The 15291-nt window shown below is 47.2% G+C and overlaps 1 protein-coding gene across 4 annotated transcripts in view; it reads left to right on the forward strand.

Annotated features, from left to right (window-relative positions):
* LOC125928165 (general transcription factor II-I repeat domain-containing protein 2B) overlaps positions 1–15291 on the forward strand; it is a 51330-nt gene that overhangs the window by 22982 nt on the left and 13057 nt on the right. For 2 of the 4 annotated variants that reach the window (XM_049638764.1, XM_049638765.1), the window contains exons 6-12: positions 2244–2427; positions 2590–2618; positions 4357–4411; positions 4748–4791; positions 7960–8037; positions 11178–11234; positions 14090–14152. In XM_049638764.1, the coding sequence (XP_049494721.1) occupies positions 2244–2427; positions 2590–2618; positions 4357–4411; positions 4748–4791; positions 7960–8037; positions 11178–11234; positions 14090–14152 (510 nt within the window). Of the gene's footprint in view, positions 1–2243; positions 2428–2589; positions 2619–4356; positions 4412–4747; positions 4792–7959; positions 8038–11177; positions 11235–14089; positions 14153–14471; positions 14538–15291 lie in introns of all 4 variants that reach the window. The other 2 variants (XR_007459579.1, XM_049638763.1) reach the window with 2 other exon arrangements.

Below are 15291 nucleotides of genomic sequence, written 5' to 3' on the forward strand. Positions count from 1 at the left end.
TTGAAAAAACAAATTCTTAAAAAAAAAAAAAAAAGAAACAGAAAATCATAAGGAAGAGAAAATACGTGTGTAGTATCATGATGTGTTTATTGAAAAAAGTCTACGTATATGTGGACTTGAGCAGCTCAAACTTGTGTTGTTCAAGGCTGAACTATATTAAAGACATTCGCTGCTGGTTCAGGCACCAACCTCAACCTCACCAGTCTCTCCATGTACTCATGTCTTTTTTTTTTTAATGTTTATTTATTTTTGAGAGAGAGAGAGAGCACGTGAACAGGGGAAGGACAGAGAGAGAGGGAGACACAGAATCCGAGACAGGCTCCAGGCTCCGAGCTGTCAGCACAGAACCCGACACGGGTTTCGAACCCACGAACTGTGAGATCATGACCTGAGCCGAAGTCGGACACTTAACCGATGGAGCCAGCCAGGCGTCCCTCCATCTACTCATGTCTTCCACAGGCATTAAGAGGGATTTTTCTTGTTTATTTATTTATTTAATATAATCTCTACACCCAATGTGGGGCTCAAACTCATGACCCCAAGATCAGGGGTCACATGCTCCATCGAGTGAGCCAGCCAGGCACCCCAAGATAAGGATTTTTTTAATACCTATGCAGAATTTTATCTCCTTTTATTATTAAAAAAAATTTTTTTAACACGTATTTATTTTTGAGAGACCAAGAGAGACAGAGCATAAGTCGGGGAGGGGCAGAGAGAGAAGGGGACACAGAATCTGAAACAGGCTCCAGGCTCTGAGCTGTCAGCACAGAGCCCGACGCGGGGCTCGAACTCACGGACCGCGAGATCATGACCTGAGCCAAAGTCACACACTTAACCCACTGAGCCACCCAGGTGTCCCCTATTATTTTTTTTATTTGAGAGAGAGAGAGAGAGAGAGAGAGAGAGAGAGAGAGAGAACATGTGCACACACAGGGACAAAGGCCAGAGGGGTAAAGAGAAAGAGAGAGAGACAGAGAGATTGAGAGATAGAATCCCAAGCAGGCTGTACATTCAGCACAGAGCCTGACGAGGGGCTCCACCCCTCAACCCTGGGATCGTGACCTAAACTGAAATCAAGAGTCAGATGCTTAACCGACTGAGCCACCCAGGCGCCCCCTGGGTGGCTCAGTCGGTTAAGCATCTGACTCTTGATTAGGCTCAGGTCACCGTCTCACAGTTCATGGGATTGAGCCCCAAGTTGGGCTGTGTGTTGACAGTGTGGAGCCTGCTTGGGATTCTCTCTCTCAATCTCCCTGTCTCTCTCTCCGCCCCCTCCCCCTGCTCTCGTGTGCCTGTTCTCTCTCTCAACACAAATAAATAAACGTTAAAAAATAAAATAAAATCTTAAAAAAGAAAAGCTGGGTAACTCAATAACCATACAGGCGTTGGGCTTAGTTGTGACACAAGCGCCTGCCTTAGCCTCTCAGAGTCCTGTCGTTTTTAGAGAGCGTCACACGTTTATGGGACCTGCAGGTCCCTGTGAGCATTTGACTGTGGGGGACCTCGAGCCTAGGGGATCTCAGAGTCTCAGGCTACGCTTCTGAGAGAAATGGGGCTCCTGCACCTGGGGGCTGGCCAGCCAGCGCAGCACGACTGACCCGGCCCCAAGATGGTGACCCGAGGCCACGTTGACTCCATAACTTCTCCACAGGCAAGTTGGCCTGAGTTGTGCAGAGCCACCTAGGGTCCTTGTGGACCTTCGGGTGGGGGCTCTCATCCTCTTTGGGCACTGAGTAAGCGTGGGGCACCCTCTGCTGCCCTGGGTGTGCCACCTACAACCGAATGGAGAAGACCTGTTATTTCCTCTTTCTTATGTGAAGATGTAAAGTAAAACGTCTCATAAGCTTTTCCTGTGGCCCTTTGGGAATTCTATTAACGGGTTATAGAGGACTAGGATGCTTCAGCTGTTACTGTGGCTTCAAAGCCGGGCATTGCCACCTGTGTTTCTTTCTTTTTTGTTTGTTTTAAAGTGTATTTATTTATTTTGAGACAGAGAGGTGGGGGGAGGGGCAGAGAGAAAGGGGGAGGGACCCCCCAGCAGGCTCCGAGCTGTCAACACAGAGCCCGACGCGGGGCTCGATCTCACGAACTGCAAATCATGACCTGAGCCGAAACCAAAAGTCAGACGTTCAACCGACTGAGCTACCCAGGCGCCCCAGCACCTGTGTTTCTTTACTGCACTGAATGCAGCTGACAGGTAGGGTTTATGTTCGTACCATCTAAAGACATCTCCCCTCTTCTAGGCAAAGCCTTGGGGACCACAGCGATGGTGCCTGTTCCGTACGAGAAGATTCTGAGGGACCCAGCGGCCGTGGTTGTGCAGGGGCTTCCAGAAGGAGTGGCCTTTCAGCACCCCGAGAACTATGGTCTCACCACCCTGAAATGGATTTTGGAGAACAAAGCGGGGATTTCATTCATCATCAACAGGTGGCAGGCTCTATCCCCCTCATAAAGCGTAGTTCATTTGAGGATAAACTGACAGCTTAATTTCAATTCGTTTGTTAATTATGTCCTCTTACACTTAGAAGTTGGTTATTCAAATGTTTAATCTGTCTTTCATGTCGGGTAATAGTGTCGGTTTTCTTGCAGACCTTTCGTAGGTCCAGCGAATCAGCTCGGTAAGTGACAGCTTCTCATAATCGGTGACTGCCTTTGGCTACTAAGCCAGTCCTGCTTTTCTTTAAAAAAAAATTTTTTTTTGTTTTAATGTTTCCTTTATTTTTGAGAGACTGAGAGAGACAGAGTGCAAGCGGGGGAGGGGCAGAGAGAGAGGGGGAGACACAGAATCCAAAGCAAGCTCCAGGCTCTGAGCTGTCCGCACAGAGCCCGATGCGGGGCTCGAACCCACGAGCTATGAGTTCCTGACCTGAGCTAAAGTCAGATGCTTAACCGACTGAGCCACCCAGGCACCCCTCCAGCCCTGCTTTTCTTACTTGAAATGCAAGTCTGGTACATTCTAAAGCTTGTGTGTCCCTTGCCTGCTCACCATGGAGGAAGTAACTTCTGGCACCCCGAGGTGGGGGGGGGCCATGCCTCTTGTGGGGTGCTCAGCTCAGGGAAGGACACACCCCGACAAGAGCTGAAGGGATTCTGCTCCCAGGTCTGAAGCCGGCAAGCTCCCACGGCCAAGCTCCTAGGTCTCAAGCCGGCAAGCTCCTACTGCCCACAGAGGACAGTAGGCCTATCTTGTCCTCGAGTCCAGGGTCATGAGGATGCTGGGTCACTTGATAGTCCTTTGACCCCCAGCCACAGGCCGGGCATCATTGGGTTCAGGAGTGGATGGAGGAGGTATGGCCATTTCTCGTGCTTCTGAGACTCACCGTCTAGAAGGAGCAAGTCTGTCCAACAGAGAACCAGGGGTGACCCGAGGTCTCCCCAGGACGCCCGGCGGAAATCCCCGGGAGTCCTGGGGAGGGTTTAGAGTTGTATGATCAAAGGGGCTTTGTGGAGCCACCAGGTGGCTCTCAAGCCGAGCAGGGTCTCAACACGTTGGTTCTGCCGGGAGGCCCATCCACGTGCCCAGGCAGAAAGCAACGTGGATGGGTGTTTGAGGCCGAGTTTGAGAACCCGGGGCCCTTTGTAATCTCCTCAATTTACGACGACGAACGGACCAAAAGAATAGCAATTTTTCCAGAAGCGTTTAGAGATCCACCTCTGCCCACTTCTTATTTTCCCAGATTATTAATCTGGAACATAGCTGGAAACTGTGGGCCGTACCTGTCCTGGAGAGACCAGGTCTGTCTAAGAGGGTGCTGTGCTGAGACTACCTAGGTACAGAGACAGGATGTCCAGAGAGGGGTGGGCAGAGTTCACGAGGCGCACACGGGAGCACACAGGGCTTGGGCTGCTCACAGAGCCAAGTCCGTTTCCAGAGCAATGGAACGTTCCCAGAATTCCCTAGCTTATGTTGAAGGGGAGACCTGAGGGGGAGGGGCGGCGGGTGACTGGGCGACCATTGCCCCAGACGGCTTGTATTTTCATCATAGAACAGTAATAGCCGCACCCGCTAATTCATTGCTTCCGGCATACCCGGCATGGTTCTGTGTTCTTTGCACGTTTTAATTGATCCTCACCCAACCACCATTTTCAGATGAGGAAACTGAGGCCCAGGAAGGTTTAGTGACTTGCTGGAGGTCGCTGCGGCCCCTGTCTACTCCTCAGCCCCCACTCTGCCCACACACACGGCACGAGGACACGGGGGCCTCTTTGAATTGGTCTCTCCCCACTACTATTCTGTAAAGGCCTGGAGCTGGAGTTCTGTTCTCTCTGTATTTACTTTCACGTTACGTGCCTTCGAATGGTGTCATTTTCAAGGTGCAGAAAGGGGCTAGTGTGTGTCTTTTTACTCCTGCACAGGTGGGTCTTTGGTGGTCACGGATGCGAAGAGATCGGTGACGTCACCAAGTGAAAGGTAAGGGAAATAAAAAATAAAATCCATATCTAACCCCAGAGTGTTAGTTTTTAGACCATGGAAAGTTTCCCTTGTTTTGTTATATATTCTTTATTCAAAAGGATGTTTGAGGTTTTAAGACTATGTTCAATGGACTCCTTTAATGGTATAACAGATTATTAAGAACGTTAACGTTACATGAATGAGTTAGTTTTGCGTTGAGCTGGATGGCGGGCAGGGGAGGTAGGACGGCGTGGAGATCTGGAGATTGGGGGGTTTGAGTACAGTGCGTCCGGATTCCCATGGTCACGTCTCACCGGCCGGCTTGTCTTGACAAGGGTTCCCTTCTCCTTGCAGCTGTGGCCCCATCAGTGTGAAAACTGAACCCATGGAAGATTCAGGTACGTACACGGATGCTTATAGAATCGAGTATTTGGCAGATTATCATTTGATCCCTTTCTTTTGTTTTACTTCTAAAACATGGACTTGCAGTAAACTAAGAATGGGGGGCAGGGCACTTCCTCAATTTGGTTTTAAAAAATCTACAAAAAGCCGAGTGAGAGGCTAGAACCTTTCCCACTGAGGTCAAGAACGAGGAAGGATGTCCCCTCTTGAACTTCCTTCCAGTGTTGTACTGAAAGTCCTTGCTAATGCAATAAGACAAGAAAAGGAAATATAGGGCACGCAGATTGGGAATGATGAAATATAACTGCCTTTGTTCACAGATGACATGGTCATCTATATAGAAAATCCTGGGGCGCCTGGGTGGTGCAGTCGGTTGAGTGGCCGGCTCTTGATTTTGGCTCAGGTCATGATCTCACGGTTGTGGGATCGAGCCCCGCATCGGGTTCTGTGCTGAACGTGGAGTCTGCTTGAGCTTCTGTCTCTGTCCCTCCCCCTGATCACTCTCTCTCTTTCTCTCTCTCAAATAAAAATAAATGTTAAAAAAAAAAACCAAAGAATTGACCAGTGAAAGGGGTGGTGGTGACTAGGGCACTAAATAACCTCAATAGGGACCTTATCCCTGCCTTCCCCCACTCCTCAAAGAAAGAAAAATGGCATTGATTAGAGGGGAAATGTTAAAAGATCAAAAAAATGTTTTAGATGCAAATGCTTGAGGGATGGGAAAATCTTTGAAAGCATTAAAGGGGCAGAGGTTAGAAAGTACATAAAACCAAAACTCAAAATTCAAGTTAATAAAAATGAACACAAGCTGGGGCACCTGGCTGGCTCAGCCGGAGGAGTGTGTGACTCTTGATCTCAGGGTTGTGTGTTCGAGCCCCATGTTGGGCGTCGAGCTTACTTTAAAAAAAAAAAAAGAAGAGCCGTGCAGTCGGTTAGGCGTCCGACTCTTGATTTCAGCTCAGCTCATGATTTCATGGTTCATGAGATGCAGCCCCCCTGTCAGGCTGTGTGCTGACAGCACGGAGCCCCCTTGGGATTCTCTCTCTCCCTGCCCCTCCCCTGCTGGTTCTCTCTCTCTCTCTCAAAATAAATAAACTTAAAAAAAAAAATAGGTCTCTTTTTGTCTTTAAGCTCTAAACTGAACCCAGGGCTTGAACTCACAACCCCGAGATCAAGAGCTGCACACTCTTCCGACTGAGCCAGCCAGGCGCCACGAGGCCTCTTTGGTTGATGCTTCCTTTTGGAGATGTGGTTCAGTTTAGACAAAAATGTGCTCCCTACTAACATGACTCTCTACCTTGGATTTCATGATGCCATTCAGCTCGCTGCCAGATGGCCCCTGAGAGCCTCATTTCTTGTGATATTTCTGCACCCCTTGCTACACAGAACAAGTGTCAAAATGGTTTTGAGTTTCAAATTTCTCTCTTTCTCTCTCTTTCTCCCCAAAACAAAGTGGCTTCAAACAATGATTAGTCTTTTGTTTTTCTTTTATTATGTTTATTTATTTTATTTTTTTTTTTCCAACGTTTTTTATTTATTTTTGGGACAGAGAGAGACAGAGCATGAACGGGGGAGGGGCAGAGAGAGAGGGAGACACAGAATCGGAAACAGGCTCCAGGCTCCGAGCCATCAGCCCAGAGCCTGACGCGGGGCTCGAACTCACGGACCGCGAGATCGTGACCTGGCTGAAGCCGGACGCTTAACCGACTGCGCCACCCAGGCGCCCCTGTTTATTTATTTTTGACAGAGAGAGAGACAGAGCACGAGTGGGGGAGAGGCAGAGAGAGGGAGACACAGAATCCGAAGCAGGCTCTAGGCTCTAAGCTGTCAGCACAGAGCCCGACGCGGGGCTAAGCTGTCAGCACAGAGCCCGACGCGGGGCTCGAACCCACGAACCGTGAGATCATGACCTGAGCCGAAGTCAGATGGATGCTTAACTGACTGAGCCACCCAAGCACCCCCAAACAATGATTAGTCTTTCTGGCAATTCCACACATTGGCCGGGCAGCTGTCTGCTCCCAGGTGACCTCGCTCCTGGGTCCGAGGCCGCTGGGAGAGCCTGGCCTCTGTCCGCTTGGTCTCACGTCCCCTGGGAGCCCGGGCGCGTTCACACGGCCACTCAGTTCCGAAGCAGCAGCTCGGACGCACCTGCACTCTTCAGGCCTCGGCTCGCGTCCTGTTGGCCAACGTCCCATTGGCCAAAGTGAGCCATGAGACGAGGCCCAGCTTTACAGGATGGAGAAGTAGCCTCCACTTCTAGAAAAGAGCAAGAGAGACATTGCAGACAGGCGTGCACACCGGGGTGGGAGAAACCTGTGGCTAATTTTGCAGGCTACCACACCTTTCCCTGATGACGGCTTTTGGTTTCACTAACGTAGTTCCCCCAGGTTTTGAAATTTTGAAATTCATGTCATTGTCGTAGGTAAGATTACACGTAGCCACCGAGTGATGTATGGAAGGCTTGAATCACCGTATTGTACCCCGGAAACTGATACTACACTGTGTGTTAATTAACTGGAATTTAAATACAAACTTTACAAAAAAGGGGGGCGCCTGGGTGACTCAGTCGCTTAAGTGTCTGACTTCGGCTCAGGTCATGATCTCGCAGTTCGTGAGTTCGAGCCCCGCGTCGGGCTCTGTGCTGACAGCTCAGAGCCTGGAGCCTGTTTCAGATTCTGTGTCTCCCCCTCTCTGCCCCTCCCCGCTCACTCTCTGTCTCTCTCAAAAATGAGTAAATGTCAAAAAAATTAAGGAAAAAAACCTTAAAAAGGTGACATGTGCAAATGCATATCGCATTGGAGAAGAATATTTTACCGTATTTTGCATAAACGCACGTATGTACGAAGCCTCCTTGAAAAGGAAAATGTTCCCAAACTGGGAACCAGACCTTCTTCTTCCCTTCTTTCCCTCCCTCCCTCCTTCTGTTCCTTTCTACATCCTTCTCTCCTTCCTTCCTTCTTTCCTTTTATATTGATTTTATAGTGTTTTGGTTCTGTTACTTGTATTGTTATACGGGAAAGCTGACTGTTCAGTGTGTGAGCCCCACGTTGTTTTGCTGGCGATCACGTTGCCCTGTTCATCAAGGCAGAGCCTGGAACTGTCCCAGCCGGTCCTAGTTCTCTGTGGCCTAACACGCGATTTTATGATTTTCATTGCTTCCAAAGGCTCGGCACCGAGAGCGACGGCTGTGTCAGTCAAGAAGGAGTCAGAAGATCCTAATTACTATCCGTCTAATATGCAAGGTAATCCCATTTCATTTTCATTTCCTTCCCCAAATGTTGTTTGTGACAGGAAGTTTTTGTGTCGTATTTTTAAAAATTAATTTGTTTTGAGAGAGAGGGAGATAGAGAATCCCAAGCCGACTCCACACTGTCCGCGCAGAGCCGGACGCGGGGCTTGAACTCGCAAACCACGAGATTGCGACCTGAGCCGAAATCGAAGAGTCGGACGCTCAACGGGCTGAGCCACGTAGGCGCCCCCGAGATGAGAAATTTTAATTAGCCCCCATCTGGAAAACAGGCCGAAGCAATACGTTTACTGGGATGTAGCATACTGCCATTTAAAGTAAAGCATTTTACGGTTAGGAAATAGATCCGTGTTCAGCCTAAATCCGCATGCTTCGAGGCAGACGTGAAGACAGAGGTATCCTGGTGCGTTTTACTTGAGTTTGTCTGTTAAGTATTCTTATTTTGCATGTTCTAAAGTATGTCCTCCTAATCCTTTGCTGTCCTGTCTGTCCCCTAAGTTACTGAGAAAATATCGAAAGATCAAGACATTCAGGTACCCTGTTCTTAATAATATTTGCTTCATTGATGTCATACAATTTAAACGGCGGAACAGCAGACACTGATTAGCTGGTGGGCGGTCTATGCACTCGCCTGGCTTGGCCCTGTCCCCAGAGACCGGATCCCTGCCGGTCCCCGACGTGGTACCAGTTTGACGACGTGGTGTTGTGCGGGATGGTTCTAAATCCTCGACCGAGACCAGGTTTGAAGCGCTTCCTACAAAATCTTAATTTTGAAGTTTTCCTGCAGCATTACAGAGCTCTGTAACGTAGACACTTTTTTCAGAATACCTGGGTGGCTCAGTCAGTTGAGCCACCCCCTCCTGGTTTTGGCTCAGGTCATGATCTCAACAGTGCGTGAGTTCGAGCCCCACGTTGGGCTCTGCGCTGACAGAGTAGAGCCTGCTTGGGATTCTCTCTTTCTCTCTCTCTCTCTCTCTCTCTCTCTCTCTCAAAATAAACAAACCGCTTTTTTCAAAAACTCTGAAGACCAGTGAAAAAGTGTCCATTGTCGCGGCACCTGGGTGGCTCAGTCGGTAGAGTGTCCAACTTCGGCTCAGGTCACAATCTCACTGCTTGTGGGTTCGAGCCCCACGTCGGGCTCTGTGCTAACAGCCTGCTTCCGATTCTGTGTCTCCTTCTGTCTCTGCCCCTCCCCCACTCACACTCTGTCTCTCTCTTTCTCAAAAATAAATAAACATTAAAAAATATTGTTTTTAAATAAAATACTTAAGGGGCGCCTGGGTGGCTCAGTCAGTTAAGCAGCCAACTTTGGCTCAAGTCATGATCTCATAGTTTGTGGGTTCGAGCCCCGTGTCGGGCTCTGTGCTGACAGCCCGGAGCCTGGAGGAGCCTGCTTCAGATTCTCTGTCTCCCTCTCTCTGCCCCTCCCCCACTTGCATGCTGTCTCTCAAAAATAAATACACATTAAAAGAATTTTAATACTTAAGAAAAAATTTAACCAAAGAATTGCAAGACTTGTACACTGAAAACTATAAAACGTTGTTTAAAAAATTAAAGGAGATCTAAATAAACGGAAAGATATTCTGTGTTCACGGACTGGAAGACTTCCTTAAGATTGTTATGGAAATTCAAGGAACCCGGAATAGCCAAAACAATCTTGAAAAAGAACAGAGTCAGAAGACCCACATTTCCTGATTTCAAAACCTACTGCAAAAGCTACAGTTATCGACTGTGGTCCTGGCATAAGGTTAGACAGTGGATATTCAGTGGAATAGATTTGAGAGTGCAGAAATAAACCCCTATCTTTATAGCTACTTGATTTTCAACAAGGGTGCCAAAACAATTCATTGGGGAAAGAATAGTCTTTTCAAAAAAATGGTACTAGAATAACCAGCTTTCTACATACAGAAAGATCCATTCGGACCTCTACCTCACACCATATACAAAAACTAACTCAAAATGGATCAGAGACCTAAATGTAAGAGTTAAAAATTCTCATGCACTTAGAACTCCTAGACGCAGATGGTTGTGACCTTGGATTAGATAATGGTTTCTTAGCTAGAGCAGCCAAAGGAAAAAAATAAATTAAACTTCATCAAAATTAAAAACTTGTACTTCAAAGAACTCTATCAAAAAAGTAAAAAGGCCACCAATGGAATTAGAGGAAATGTTTGCAAGTTATATATCAGATGAGGATATCCTATCCAGAATAAGAACTGTTTTAACTGAACGACGAAAATGCAAATTATGCTATTTAAAATGGAAAACGGGGTGCTGGCTGGCTCAGTCAGTGGAGCATGTGACTCTTGATCACGGGCTTGTGAGTTCAAGCCTCACATTGGGTGTAGAGATTACTTACAAATAAAATCTTTAGGGGTGCCTAGTTGGCTCAGTCAGTTAAGCGTCTGACTTCGGCTCAGGTCACGATCTCATGGTGCGCGAATTCGAGCCCCACATGGGGCTCAGACCCTGGAGCCTGCTTCAGATTCTGTGCCTCCCTCATCTCCCTGCCCCTCCCCCGCTCATGCTCTGTCTCTCTCTCAAAACCATAAATATTTTTAAAAAAAGAAAAAAGGCTCTGAAGATCCCATAGTGAAAAAAGGGGGCACAGAAAAACAGGATATGGAGTTGGTGACTATTGGCACCAGGGAAGGGCACGTGGAATTATTGTACCATCCCTGCTTCTGTAGGTGTGAAACTTCTCCAGAGTGCAGGTAAGACAACAAAAGACATAGAGAAAGGATCATTTGTGTGAATTTTATTTCAAGGAGTTGAAGTATTTTTCATGTGCATTCCTGCGTGGGTCTTGAACTATTTGGACGGTTTTAAATGGATTCTTGTTTAGGGGAACCTGGGTGGCTCAGTAGGTTAAGCGTTCAGCTCTTGGTTTCGGCTTAGGTCACGATCTCACAGTTCGTGAGTTCCAGCCTCGTGTCAGGCTCTGTGCTGACAGTGCAGAGCCTGCTTGGGATCCTCTCTCCTTCTCTCTGCCCGTTACTCTTGCTGTCTCTGTGTCTCTCAAAATAAATAAATAAACTTAAAAAAATTATTTTAAATAACAAACATAAATGGATTCTTGTTTACATTTTGCATTTTGCCCTTTTTAAGTATCTGTATCATTTGCTTCCCTTTCAGACAGCCATCATCCTTCTGGGAGCAGTGACGTAATAGACATGGAATTATCCATGGAAGGTTGGAAAAGCCATTTTATGCTTTTTTCTTTTTTCTTTTTTTTTTGGTTTTGTTTTAGTCTACAGTATTTTGCAAAGAACACAGTCTTTGAAACGCCCATGACACATGTTTGAAACTAAGGCAGCTTCCTGGCATGCCTTCTTAGAAAACCAGATGAGTCTTAGCCCTAGAATGTGGCTCTGGGAATCTGTGAGTCTCTTCCTTCTCCGACCTGTAAGAGATTCTACGTAAAGCACCTGGATTAGAGGTCGCGTGGTGAGAAAACTTCACATCTGTGTCATTTGTTGCTTTATTCTTTTCTCTTCTTGAATGGGTATACCAGAATTCTTTTTTTGTTAATGTTTATTTATTTTTTGAGAGACAGAGCATGAGCAGGGGAGAGCAGAGAGAGAGGGAGACACAGAATACGAAGCAGGCTGCAGGCTCTGAACCGTCAGCCCAGAGCCCGACGCGGGGCTCGGACTCACGGACCGCGAGATCGTGACCTGAGCCGAAGTCGGCCGCCCAACCGACTGAGCCACCCAGGCGCCCCAGCGTTGTTGTTTTTCTAATGTTTATTTATCTGTTTTTGAGAAAGCACAAGCAGGGAGGGTGCAGAGGGAGAGGGAGACAGAGAATCTGAAGCAGGCTCTCCACTGTCAGCACAGAGCCTGATGTGGGGCTTGAACTCACTAACTGTGAGAACATGACCTGAGTCAAAGTTGCACACTTAACCGACTGAGCCACCCAGGCATCCTTGTGTGGTCTTTTGTTTTTGTTTATTTTATTTTATTTTATTTTATTTTATTTTATTTTATTTTATTTTATTTTATTTTTAACATTTATTTATCTTTGAGAGACAGAGGACAAGCAGGGGACGGGCAGAGAGTGGGGGAGACAGAATCCGAAGCAGGCTCCGGGCTCAGAGCTGTCAGCACAGAGCCCGACGTGGGGCTCGAACCCACAAACTGTGAGATCATGGCAGATGCTTAACCAACTGAGCCACCCAGGCGCCCCTATTTATTTATTTTTGATGAGGGTCATACAGAAAGGGGGAGGGAGAATCCCAAGCAGGCGCGGGGCTGGAATCCATGAACCGCAACATTGTGACCTGAGCTGAAATCAAGAGTCGGACACCTTACGGACTGAGCCACCCAGGCGCCCCTGTGTCATTTTTAATAGCTTCTCTGAGGGGCGCCTGGGTAGCTCAGTCGGTTGAGCGTCCGACTTCAGCCCAGGTCGTGATCTCACGGTTCGTGAGTTCGAGCCCTGTCAGCTGTGCTGACAGCTCAGAGCCCAGAGCCTGCTTCGGATTCTGTGTGTGTGTCTCTCTCTGTCTCTCAAAAAAACACGAATAAACGTTAAAAAAATTTTTTGTAAAAAAAGATAGAGGAAGGCTTACATGGGAATCCGGGTAGAACTAGTATGGAGTGAGAATCAGAGAGATGTCACTGGATGTTGGCCTTTGAAATACTTTGTTTCTGAAGAGATTTTTTTTTTAAGTATTTTTTTTTTTTTAGTAATCTCCCCACCCAGCATGGGATTCGAACCCACAACCCCAAGATCAAAAGTTGCACACTCTACTGCCTGAACCAACCCACGCCCCCAAGAAGTTTTTTATTATTATAGTACAGCAGGAAACCCATTTATGATACACCTGAATTCGTTTGATTTGGGTTTTTTTTTTTTACCTTTTTAACTAAAGATTCAGAAAAAGCTGCAAGAAGAGTCAGAGAGGTCTGGTGTCTTCACCCGTTTCCCCCCAAGCATTACGCGTTCCATTACCACAGTCCAATATCCAAACAGCTGATTTGTTTTGCGTCTTTCTCCCTTCGTGAACAATTAATGGAAGGTATTTTTTTTTTTTTAGTGTTTATTTATTTTTGAGAGAGAGACAAGAGTGCTTTCTTTGATCCCTGTGATTCCTGACAACAAGGAAACGCTATGACCACAGGAATTCCATTAGATGGACATTCTGTGTCCCCTGACGTGGGTAACCGGGTGTTGTGTTATAAGATCTGAGAGTTTCTTCTCTCCCCTTAACCCTTATAAGGTTGTCCTTTCTTACCCTGTGATCCCTTTGAAAGTTAAAATTACAGGGGTGCCTGAGTGGCTCAGTCCGTTGAGCGTCCGACTTGGGCTCAGGTCATGATCTCACGGTTCGTGAGTTCGAGCCCCACGTCGGGCTGTGTTCTGACAGCTCGGAGCCTGGAGCCTGCTTCAGATTCTGTCTCTCTCTCTCTGTCTCTCTCTTGGCCCCTCCCCCGCTCATGCTCTGTCTCTGTCTCAAAAAAAAAAAAAAAAAACATTAAAAAATTTTTCTTTTAATTTTAATTAAAAAAATTTTTTTAATCTTTTAGTAAAATAAAAGTAAAGTTAAAATTACCTTCAGGGATGCCTGGGTGGCTCAGTCAGTTAAGCATCCGAGTCTTGATTTTGGCTCAGGTCATGACCTCATGGTTCGTGAGTTCAAGCCCTGCATCAAGCTCTGCACTGGCAGCAGGGAGCCTGCTTGGGATTCTGTCTCTCCCTCTCTCTCTCTTCCCTGCCCCCACTCGTGCTCTCTCTCTCTCTCTCTCTTGAAATAAATAAATAAACTTTGAAAATGCTTTCAGGTTTAGGGGCGCCCAGCTGGCTCAGTTGGAAGAGCGTGCGGCCCTTGATCTTGGGGTTGTGAGTTCAAGCCCCACGGTGGATGTAGAGATTACTAACAAAATAAAAATAAACAAAATTGTTTACAAAAATTACCTTCACGTTTATACCTCTACGTGTATTAAGTATGACACATGTCTAAAATGCCAGGATAAGCTCCTCTTGGAAGGCGAGATTACATAATAACAGATGTCATTTTAGAAATCTTTTTTTTTTTTTTCAAGATTCCACTCTGCTTGTCCCATCAGAAGCGTGTGAGGACCCCGAAGCCGAGGTGAAAATTGAAGGTCAGTTGCCTAAAGCCTTGTCAGAGTGACACGTGGCTGAGTGTGGCGTTCATCCATTCCTAAAGGGGTTATTGGGGGGGGGGGGGGTGGTATATGTGGGGGGGGGGTGTGTATGTGGGGGGTGGAGGTGTGTGTGCGTGCGTGCGTGCGTGCGTGTGTGTGTGTGTGTGTGTGTTTTACGCCATGCACATCAGCACCAGACTGTCCGCCCTCCCCAGTGAGGGAAGAAGGAAGGGGGATGGGCAGGGAGGGGAAGAGGGAAGGGGATGGGCAGGGAGGGCTGCATTCCCCTTAGAAAACACACCCCCACTTCCGCTAGATGGATGAAGAGTTTACAGATAACAACTGATCGGGCCTAGAAGCAGTAAACTCCGTTCAACGGCAAGTATCTCACAGAAGTCAAGTTCGAAGTGTGGTTTTAAACAGATTTATTTTTAAGATCCACCACGTAAGATAATTTTCGTTAAAAGACTTACAAACTGACGTGTAATCTGTTTGGGTTTTGTTCAGATGTCTGTTTCAAAACCACATCCAAGGGGCGCCTGGGCGGCTCAGTCGGTTGAGCGTCTGACTCTTGGTTTCGGCTCAGGTCATGATCTCACAGTTCGTGGGTTTGAGCCTCTCTCTCTCTCTCTCTCTCTCTTTTTCCTTTGCTTGTTTGTTTTGTTTCTTATATTCCACATATGCGTGAGATCATATGGTTTTGTCTTTCTCTGATTGACTTATTTGCTTAGCATTATACTTTCCACATCCATCCATGTTGTGGCAAATGGCAAGGTTTTGGTTTTTTTTTTAATTTTTTTATTTTGGGGAGAGCACACGTGGTGGAGGGGCAGAGAGAGGGGGACAGAGGATCTGAAGCAGGCCCTGTGCTGACGGGCTGACGACAGTGAGCCCGATGTGGGGCTCGAACTCCCGAACCACGAGATCGTGACCTGAGCCGAAGTCAAACGCTCAACCGACTGAACCGTCCAGGTGCCCCAAGATTTCGTTCTTTTCTTTATGGCTGAATAATGTTCCATTGGATATGTATATACATCCCTTCCTCTGTGGATAGACACGGGCTGCTTCCATAATTTGGCTATTATAAATAATGCTGCGATAAACATCGGGGTGCACGTATCCCTTTGAATTCGTGT

The sequence above is a fragment of the Panthera uncia genome, chromosome E3 (genome assembly GCF_023721935.1).
Source record: "Panthera uncia isolate 11264 chromosome E3, Puncia_PCG_1.0, whole genome shotgun sequence".
NCBI lineage: Eukaryota > Metazoa > Chordata > Mammalia > Carnivora > Felidae > Panthera > Panthera uncia.